Here is an 11,315-nt window from a genome sequence, read left to right on the forward strand (position 1 = left end):
ATGGAGACATGCACTCATTTGGTCAGTAATGTGGACCAAACACACCTGTTGAAGCCTACGGGCCCATAAAAAACCACAGACACAACACGGACGGCATCCATGTTCTGTCAGTGTTTCACAGACCATTGGTAGGACATGCTCTGAAAATTAATTTTCAGCTGAGCAGTGTCTGAGGAATACAGATGACACACGGACCAAACGCGGATTCTTCACAGAGATCAAATGGACACAGAAATGTGACTAAGGCCTAAGTCATTTAATCAGATTCACTACACATGACCTGGGTTTCCTGGGTGACAGGTTTGAGAAGAACTGCTCTAGAACAGCATGGTAGCTGTAATGAGCTCTGCAGGCCAGGGCTGCTCCGTGTCTGCTTACTCCGGTGTATATTACACAGGTGGGATCTATAGAGGAGCACACTTCCTGGTTATCTGACACTTCCTCCTCTACCTGAGACGCTACTCCATGGAGCACACATTTACCGGGTAAGTTTGCAGCAAGATTCAAGTGAATGCAACTACTAATCAGTTTCTACTGACACACACATAGGCTTTCTCTTTATACTGAGGTTTCTGTGCATTGAAACATACAGAGCAGTTTATACCATCACTGTAGTCAATGCTTTCTCCTCAGCTTCACTGAACTTGAGCTGTAAAGGTTAAATAAAGGGTTGTAGTTTATAGGCTTCATGTATGTCTTCCCTGTAGACTCTCCTTATTGCTACAATTTAGATTTACTAGATTATGGGAGAATAAGAAAAATGTGAATAACTGATCTTTTATTTTAACCTGTGTAAAAATGCTCATGTATGTATAGAAGCAGGAAGGTTTCCTGCTGGATTTCCTGGCCTTAGGCATCAAGCACATTTTTTCCTACATCTGATCCGCATCTTTTGCAGATTGGATGTGAATTTATTTCAATTGGGACAGAACATCAAGTGCTGTCTGCATCCGTATGTCCGCAAGTCCATTCCGGAAAAAAAATACATAGAACATGCAGTATCTGTATTTTGCAGATCCGCAGTTTGCAGGTACGTTCGTGTGCATGAGACCTTAGGCCTCTTTTGCATGTCAGTGGATAATGGACGTGTTCTGTCCGTGATTTCTATGGAGAGCACATGTACCCATTGATTTTAATGTGTTTATTTACTGGTGAGGGCGGGTTGTCGACCGGACTATTCTTCCCCGTCAAGTATAACGGAACCAAACGGAACGGTCATGTGTCCCCATATACATGTATTAGGACGGAGCAAAACGGAATGCCTCTTAAATTCTGTTACCGTATATTCCATTGTAACTCTGTTATAAAGGAACCTATATCAGAATGTCATAACGCCAATGCAAACCAGCCCTAAATAAACCACGGTAAAACCATGGAGACATGCAATGCCTTGGTCCATAGTGCGGATCAAACACGCCTATTGAAGTGATGGCACAGATGGCATCCGTGTTCTGTCAGTGATTTTCACAGACCATTCCATTCCATTGTAACTCTGTTATAAAGGAACCTATATCAGAATGTCATAACGCCAATGCAAACCAGCCCTAAATAAACCACGGTAAAACCATGGAGACATGCAATGCCTTGGTCCATAGTGCGGATCAAACACGCCTATTGAAGTGATGGCACAGATGGCATCCGTGTTCTGTCAGTGATTTTCACAGACCATTCCATTCCATTGTAACTCTGTTATAAAGGAACCTATATCAGAATGTCATAACGCCAATGCAAACCAGCCCTAAATAAACCACGGTAAAACCATGGAGACATGCAATGCCTTGGTCCATAGTGCGGATCAAACACGCCTATTGAAGTGATGGCACAGATGGCATCCGTGTTCTGTCAGTGATTTTCACAGACCATTCCATTCCATTGTAACTCTGTTATAAAGGAACCTATATCAGAATGTCATAACGCCAATGCAAACCAGCCCTAAATAAACCACGGTAAAACCATGGAGACATGCAATGCCTTGGTCCATAGTGCGGATCAAACACGCCTATTGAAGTGATAGCACAGATGGCATCCGTGTTCTGTCAGTGATTTTCACAGACCATTAGTAAGATTTGCTCTGGAAACTATCAGGCTAGAAGTGTACGTGGAATACGGATGGCACACAGAGGACAAAAAACGGACATAAGAACCAAACAAGATATACTCACTGATTGTCACTGATATCCCTATTTAACTATAAGGAGATGTACAATGTAATGCTTTCTGAACTTGAATTTTTCTTTTGTCTTTTGGGATTAATAGAAATGGAAAATAATTTCTTTGAAATATTTCAGTTGTCAAGCTTTTATGGCCTCACATTACTCTGTCCTAGTCACTGGGGTACTGGTGCCATTAGCGGCTTGTGCGGCCTGGGCACTATACAGATATCACTTCCAACCATCAGACACACATCGGAGTGTGGATGTGAAGATACAGCAGGCTCTACGTCGATATGTCCTGATTGAATCCACCCATGGAAAACCGGACTGTGTGCTACAGGCTTTTAAAGAATATGCCAGTAAAGATGTCGTGATAAAGGGGCTGCTATTTACTGTAGAGCAAGGTATGTCGATCAGCCACGTGCAATGCTTTATCTTTCCTGTGAGGGATCTGCAAGATTCTTGAGCACTAGCAGCTAGTTTCCCCTGCCAACAACTGCTGACTGAAGCAAGGGTCCCAGGAGCAGAAAATCAATCAAGGCCTTAAGGGCCGAGAATTGAAAAGATCATCTCTAACGAGCGTTCATAGTAACGCTTGTTAGCGATGATCTGGTGATTAGAAGTGTGTAAATTGTATCGTTAGTCCAGCACAAAAATCCTTGTTTCCCAGTGGCAGAATGTGCGGTGTAAACACTCTGCTGCCGGGAAACAACGAGTCAGTATGAGGAAGAGCGATGGCATTAGCGATCACTCCTCCCCATACTTTGGGGAAGCTGGAGGAGATCGGTGCATGTACAGTGGGATGCGAAAGTTTGGGCAACCTTGTTAATCGTCATGATTTTTCTGTATAAATCGTTGGTTGTTACGATAAAAAATGTCAGTTAAATATATCATATAGGAGACACACACAGTGATATTTGAGAAGTTACAGCCTCTAAACGCTTCCTGTAGGTTCCAATGAGAGTCTGGATTCTGGTTGAAGGTATTTTGGACCATTCCTCTTTACAAAACATCTTTAGTTCATTCAGGTTTGATGGCTTCCGAGCATAGACAGCTCTCTTTAAGTCACACCACAGATTTTCAATTATATTCAGGTCTGGGGACTGAGATGGTCATTCCAGAACGTTGTACTTGTTCCTCTGCATAAATGCCATAGTGGATTTTGAGCAGTGTTTAGGGTCGTTGTCTTGTTGAAAGATCCAGCCCCGGCGCAGCTTCAGCTTTGTCACTGATTCCTGGACATTGGTCTCCAGAATCTGCTGATACTGAGTGGAATCCATGCGTCCCTCAACTTTGACAAGATTCCCAGTCCCTGCACTGGCCACACAGCCCCACAGCATGATGGAACCACCACCATATTTTACTGTAGGTAGCAGATGTTTTTCATGGAATGCTGTGTTCTTTTTCCTCCATGCATAACGCCCCTTGTTATGGCCAAATAACTCCATTTTAGTTTCATCAGTCCACAGCACCTTATTCCAAAATGAAGCTGGCTTGTCCAAATGTGTTTTAGCCCACCTCAAGCGGCACTTTTTGTGCTGTGGGCGGAGAAGAGGCTTCCTCTGCATCACTCTCGCATACAGCATCTCCTTGTGTAAAGTGCGCCGAATGGTTGAACGATGCACAGTGACTCCATCTGCAGCAAGATGATGTTGTAGGTCTTTGGTGCTGGTCTGTGGGTTGACTCTGACTGATCTTCTGTCTATCCGAGATTTTTTTTGGTCTGCCACTTCGAGCCTTAACTTGAACTGATCCTGTGGTCTTCCATTTCCTCAATATGTTCCTAACTGTGGAAACAGACAGCTGAAATCTCTGAGACAGCTTTCTGTATCCTTCCCCTAAACCATGATGGTGAACAATCTTTGTCTTCAGGTCATTTGAGAGTTGTTTTGAGACCCCCATGTTGCTACTCTTCAGAGAAAATTAAAAGAGGAGGGAAACTTACAATTGACCCCCTTAAAGGGCTTCTGTCACCCCACTAAACGTTTTTATTTATTTTCTTGTCTACTTATAATCCCTATCCTGCCATATTGCCATACATTATGTTATTAATAATTTTCGTTCAGTAGATTTAGCCAAAAACTTACTTTTATGATATGCTAATTACCTTTCTACCAGCAAGTAGGGCGTCTACTTGCTGGTAGCAGCCGCAGAAAACCGCCCCTCGTCCTGTTGATTGACAGGGCCAGCCGCGATCTCCTCCTCCGGCCGGCCCTGTCAGCATTTCAAAAATCATGCGCCTGTGTTGATTCGGCGCAGGCGCTCTGAGAGAAGGAGGATCGCCAACAATTATAGCACACTTTCTGTAAATCCAATAAACTTCATTTCACTTCTCAAATATCACTGTGTGTGTCTCCTATATGATATATTTAACTGACATTTTTTATCGCAACAACCAACGATTTATGCAGGAAAATCATGACGATTAACAAGGTTGCCCAAACTTTCGCATCCCACTGTATATGCACAAGTCTCCTCCACTAGCGATCAGCAGATTGTAGGGAAGGAACGCTTCCTTCCCAACAACCTGCTTGCACATCGTCCCGTTTAAAGGGATCTTTTGTCAGTGATTTTTTATCAATGATTGTAAGCCTAACCAGGACTCGAGAGAGAGAGAGAGATCTGGCATTATGGAAAGATTTGCTCCTGCTCTGTGTTTTAGACCCATAACTGCAGGGGCGGAGACAAACAGCAGAGGGCCCCTGTGCATAGAATGTACCTGGGCCCCCCTCCAAAAAACCAAAATACATATATAAACATATACGTGCAAATAAAAAACTTATCTTGTTAAAAATTATGTTTTATTATATGCAAATGGAGGCGTTAAAATTACAACTAGAGGCTACGTTCTCTTTATAACTGCTGTGCCCTTTGCACTTTGACATGGCCAAGTGAGATGACATTTTCACTGCCAGGCTCTGTCAAAGTAGACAGGGAGTGGCAGTTGTAGAGAGAGCAGACCCTCTAGGTGTAATGGTAATGCCCCCGTTGCTCCTAGAGGCTCATTTGCATATAATAAAACATCATTTTTATATGAACACATGACCAGTACAGATGCCTTCAGCTGCCAAATCCACATGTAACAGGTCAGCAAGTGTCATAGGTACAAAACTGCTGACAGATGCCCTTTAAAGGGGTTGTCCAGGTTCAGAGCTGAACTCGGACATAACCCCTTTTTCCCCCACTCAGTCCCTCTAACATGAGCATTGGAACATTTCACAATTAGTCATAAGGCTACATACACTCTATTAGCACCTGTGTCACTGCAGAATTAAAACTTCTCTCTGTACCATTAACTGTGCTAAAAAATGATGTGTTCAAACCCTGCCCCCCTGTCAGTGACAGTGTATCACCTCCACACTGCCTCTCCGCATCATCCACTCACTGCTGCTCAACCATTCAGCTTAAGGCCTCTTTCACACGAACGTATTGGTTCCATTCCGTGCATTGGGGACCGCAATTTGGGGTCCCCAATGCACGAGCAACGTCCGTGCGGCGGCCGGGACGGATCCAGACCCATTCAACTTGAATGGGTCTGTGATCCGTCCGTTCCACAAAAAGATAGAACATGTTTGGAACGGAAGCACGTGGGGTACCGTTCTGCACTGCATCTCTGGATTTTTGGACCCATTCAAGTGAATGGGTCCGCATCCGTGATGCGTAATGCACAAGGCCGGTGCCCCATGTACTGCGGAACCGCCATATGCGGCCTGCAATAATGCCACGGGAGCACTACGGCCGTGTGAAATAGACCTAACACTTACCACCACATACCTCTTGCATCCAGTGATGTCTCCTCTAATGCAGACGATTACTTTCCTCTTCTTCTCCATTCAGCCAAGACCACCATGACAACATCTTTGAGCCACGTCTTGTCTCTACAGACATCTTAGATTCCTCACTTTCCTCACCCACCTTCCTGATGCACCAACATGGTTATCCAGCTACTACCCCCAGTACTGTGCCCACTGAGCTCCCCAATGTTCATACTATACTGCAGAAATAATAGTGCCATACAGTTAGTCTCCCCATAGTAATAGTCCTCCCAGACTGCTGTCAATAGTGGTGTTCAAATAGTGGTGTTCAAAATCCCACCAATAGTAATTCCCTCCCATTGTAGCCTTATTAGTAATAGAGCCCCCTACAGTGCCCCAATAGTGATGATGCTCTCCAAGAGTGCCTCCTTTAGTAGTAATGTTCTCCATATTGTGCCCGATAATAATAATAATGCCCCCATAGAGCCCTCAGTAGAAATAAGCCCCCCATAGTACCCACAGTGGTCATAAGCCTCCCTATAGTATCCTCAGTACCAATAATGCCCCCCTATAGGGCAACCCTTATATATATAAGGCCAATCTATAAGGCACTTCTCTAGAACTTTCCGTAGTAGTAATGCCAGCCACCACTGTCCACAGTATTTATAATGTTCCCTGCAGTGCCCCCTGTAATTATAATGCCTCCTGCGATACCCCCTGGAGTTATAATCTTCTCTGTAGTGACCCCATAAATTATAATTCTTGTCCTCTCCCTCCAATTTTATATACCATGCCGTCCCATGTAAATAACACCAGTCCTCTCCCTCCAGTCTTCTATATCTTACAGTCCCATGTAAACAACCTATCTTCCTTACAGTCTTCTATAACATACAGTCCCATGTAAGTAACTTAAATCTCCTCCTTCAGCCCCTTCCAACACATATTCCCTTGTACATAAAATCAATCTTTTCCCTCTAGTCCTTTATTAGATTCAGTCCCATGTAAATAACATCAGTCATCTCCCCCAATCTTCTATACGGCCTCATGCACACTGCCATTGCCGCATTGCGGCCTGCATACAGCATTCACTTCAATGGGTCCGCAATACGGGAGATGCTGTGCGGTGCGGAACAGAAGCACGGATCATAAGCCCACAGAAGCACTACGGAATGCTTCCGTGGTGTTTCTGTCCATGCCTCTGCACTGCAAAAAAATGTGTCTCGATCCGTCCTGGCCGCCGCACGGCCCCAATCCACGGAACAGCCGCACAGCGGCCATGTGCATGAGGCCTAACATACAGGCCCATCTCCCATGTAAAAAAAAAAAAACATCTCAGTCCCATGTAGCTCACACCCCTACCCTCCCTTCAGCCCCTCTAACATTTAGTCCCAGTTAAATAACATATTTCCCTCCCACTAAGCAGTTAGGAGGTATAATGGGGAGAGACACATCTCCCAGCATTTCTCTTGCACTTACATTCATTCCATGGCTGCCTCTTTCTGCACTGGTCACATGATGGTGACCTCATCACAGGTCCTACCACCACTTCCAGTGTTGAAAATATCACATGACTATGATGTCATCACAGGTCCTTCAGCTATGGAGTTTAAGCAGAACTGCTGCCCCCCCCCCCCCCCTTTCCACCTCTGCTGCCACTGGAAAGGGCCCCCTGCTGGTATGGTATGGTATGTCAGCCCCTGCAGGACTGGTTTTGTCTCAGAATCACTGATAGAAATCACTGATCAACCAGTGACTTGTGAATAAGGCCTTAGGGCAGTATTACATATAGTGATGGGGCTGAACATTGTCGGGAGGAAAGCGTTCCTTCCTGACAATCACTTGCTTGCTAGCGGAGGAGACAACTGCTATTACATACAGTGATCTCCTCCACAGTATGGGGAGCAGTCTTCACTAATACCATCACTTGTCCCCATACTGACTCGTTGTTTGCCCGCTTATTACACAGCATGATGTGCCGCCGGCAAGCAAACATTTTTACGTGTGCTTAAAAATCTGGATTGACCGATGAACGAGCTTTTGCTTGTTCATTGGGTAAACTGTGGCAGTATTACACTGCCAGATCATCACTAACAAGCGTTACTCATTAGCGATGATTTGGCAATCTATCTGCCAGTGTAATACAGCCTTTAAACTATTTCTGTGCCAACATTCAGCTTACTTTGGTTAATTAATTATATTATATTTCTAGTCACTAGCCTTGGCAAATCCATTTTTTCTATTGTTCCCTCTCATTCTATTATTATTATTATTTTTTATTAACTACAATGATTTCTACAGATATTTTTCTAGAGGAAGCTGCCAAACAGTGTTATCCCAAAGCAACCCTTGTATTGGGCACGCAGTGTGGATATTCCCCTATACGTCTCCTACAATTTCTGCCCTCAGATGGGATGTTGTATGCAGTGGAAGGAGAGGATAGCATGGCAGAATCAGCCGAGGAGATGATTCTAGTTGCTGGTTTCAAACATAATCAGGTAAAAACAAAATCTGTTATATTCCTGCGAGTCAATGTAATGCCGAATGCTTAGTATCTAAATTACACTTATATGCTGCCACCACCTCATGTCTTATTTCAGTTATTACAGTTGTGTTATTAAACATATTTTAGCAGTAACTCATATCCACATTGTGAGACGGACAGGGGCGTTTCCTCGCCCTGCCCATTCTTGTTTGTAACTCATATGTCTGTATTTCATTTGTCTGAGATGTGACTTCATTCTTATGGATATGTGTTATCATTTGATAAAAACAATAAAAATTGTTAATATAAAAAATAAAATAAAAAAAATAATCTGTTGTCCTATTTTGGAAAGAGCCGTGGTCAACTATGTGCACTGTTACTTTTTCCAAAGTCTATGGGACTGCTGGAGATAGCCGAGTGCTTCTTAGCTATCTTCAGCAGTCCCAAAGTTGCACATGCTTGACTATTCAAATGCGGCACACAGAACCTATTGTACAGGGCCATCAAAGTTGGTGTGTTTAAAGAAATCTCATCCACACAATGAATAAAGTCTACAGCATAAATTTACCTGCAGTGCAGATTAATTCACCCTTTGCAATAAACCCCCATCACTGCGGCTATCCATGCATTGCTATTGTGAAAGAACTGCACCGTGATTTACTTGGCATTGTCTCTTGATACTGCCTTACACCCTACCAAAGCACTTAAAGGGGTTATCCTGGAAAGGATAATGATGACTTATGCTCAGAATAGGTCATCATTATCATATCGGCGGGGGTTCTGGCAACCCCCCTGATCAGCTGTTTCAGGGAGCCGCTTCGCTCACCAGAGCTCTGGCAGTGGGCTCATTGCAGTTTTTCAAGCACAGCACCATGCATTGTACAGCAGCTGTGCTTGGTATTGCAGCTTGGCCTCATTGACTTGAATGGGGCTGAGCTGAAACTAGGTCACATAACCGATGTATGGTGATGTCACTGGCCTAGGAAAAGGCTGCGGCACTCACAGAGCACCTATCCTCTTCTAACAGCTGATCGTTTGGGGTCCCAGGTGTCAGACTCTCGCAGATCTGATATTGATGACCTTCCTGGGCACCCAAATTACCAGGCAGGAATCCCAACATGAGGGTGTGCCCCGAGGGAAGAAAGTTACCAGTAAAGAGGAGAGATGTATAAAAAAAATAAAAAAAGATCCTTATTAAATAATAATCCTATAATCACATAAAAACACTTAAAACAGCAAGAATCGCATTAATCCTGCTGGTGGTCTCCCTTATAATATGAGATAAATAAACAGCTGAAGAACCACAGGGTCAATAATATCACAATCAATGTGAATACAGCGAAGGATAATGCATGAAAAGATAATGTACAATACAAAAGAAATATGGAATCCCAGTAGCCCAGAAAGGGGATGGGAAGAGAAACCCCATGCGTATTGCCAGCTGCTCTGGCTTCATCATATCTTTACTGGTACTATTGTTTAGTATGGCTGTGCAACACCCTATTGGGTTATTGGTTAGGTGGTGCACACCCTTTTTTTCATATTTGCCCGAGGGAATGAGGGTGCGCCCTTCAGTCACTGCATGGCCTTAGGGCATATCAATGTGAGGTTTGCCACTTCAATCTGTACGTTCTATTATCATTGCCAGAGCTATTACCCCTCCTATCCACCGCTCAGGCTCGTTGCACAGGCTGCGGGCTCTTCCACCCGAGTCCTGAGCAGATGTGGCTGCTATACTTCTCCTGTTCGGCTGCATTTACTGCAATACAGCTGAACAGGAAAAGAAATGACCACACCAGTTTGAGACCTGGGCGAAAGAGACAGTTGCATCCGCGGAGTGAGAGACATCTAAGTACTAGCTAAAAGATCTTCCTTCCACAGGTTAGTACTAACTACGGATAAGCTGAAATGACCGGAGAACCCCTTTAAGCTCCTGTTTGAAGCCAAGCATACTGTTGTATTGGGAACTGCATAATGTCAAACTAGCGGTGCACTCATTTTTGCAAACCCCTTTGCTAAGTGACATTTCACACTTACCAGAGAATTTTGTTTTGTCAACTGTTTTCTTCTCCTTTCTTCTAGTTTAAACTGTTGTGCCAACACCCAGTAGATGCCATTCATGTTCTGAAAAGCCAGTTTGGTGTGAAGAAGTTAGATTTTGTGTTGATGGACTATGAATGTGACCAGTATGTAGAAGGCTTGCTGGCTTTGACAGAGTCTGGAATTCTGTACCCTGGGACTTTAATATTAGCTAACAACACAAACCATCCAACATCCAAAAACTTCATTCAATACATTGAAGGAGCTGAAGATTATAGAATTGTAGATGCCTGCAAGGGGTTGCTGAAAGTAGAATATGTGCAACCTAAATCACTGTGGAGGAGCTGATAGGCCATATACATGGCAGGAATCCTGAACATACAATATGTAACATATTGAAAAGGTTGTCCAGCAGGATCAGAAAGCAGTACTGTGTCTAGTATTGCAAGGCATTATAACCCATGGACAGGAGTGGCGCTGTATTTGGGAAATATGAAGCTTTTATTTTAAAATTCTGGATAACCCATTAAATAACATCCTCAAATGTATTAAACTATTTATTTGGTGTATATATCAAGGGGAGAAAAACAGAACTGGTTCGCACATCCACAATGCTATGCTTAGATCTAATTAAACTCACTTCTCAGCGCAATATTAAGTGTACAGACCCCTATACTGCATGCTGTACAAGACGCATAAGCGTACATTTTGATCCAAAGGCATAAGCCCACTCACCACGTCAAGGTTGCCTCTTAGAGTGGGACTTACTCTGACAAATAGGCGCAGCACCGTGCGGCGGCAACATGGCACTTCCCTAGTAGGCGGCAGGACCCAGGAGTCAAACAGCAACTCTGCTATCTGACAATGCCACAAAAACAAAGGCCA

General features: G+C 43.8%; 1 protein-coding gene across 1 annotated transcript; it reads left to right on the forward strand.

The window, feature by feature from the left end:
- The first annotated feature begins 439 nt into the window (after positions 1-439).
- On the forward strand, positions 440-10,811 carry LOC122926434 (transmembrane O-methyltransferase homolog). The gene is made up of 4 exons (XM_044277811.1): positions 440-485; positions 2,289-2,557; positions 8,207-8,403; positions 10,473-10,811. The coding sequence occupies exons 1-4, from the start codon at positions 466-468 to the stop codon at positions 10,776-10,778; spliced, it is 792 nt and encodes a 263-aa protein (XP_044133746.1). The 5' UTR covers positions 440-465; the 3' UTR covers positions 10,779-10,811.
- The last annotated feature ends 504 nt before the right edge of the window (positions 10,812-11,315 follow it).

The sequence above is a fragment of the Bufo gargarizans genome, chromosome 2 (assembly GCF_014858855.1).
Source record: "Bufo gargarizans isolate SCDJY-AF-19 chromosome 2, ASM1485885v1, whole genome shotgun sequence".
In the NCBI taxonomy this organism is placed as follows: domain Eukaryota; kingdom Metazoa; phylum Chordata; class Amphibia; order Anura; family Bufonidae; genus Bufo; species Bufo gargarizans.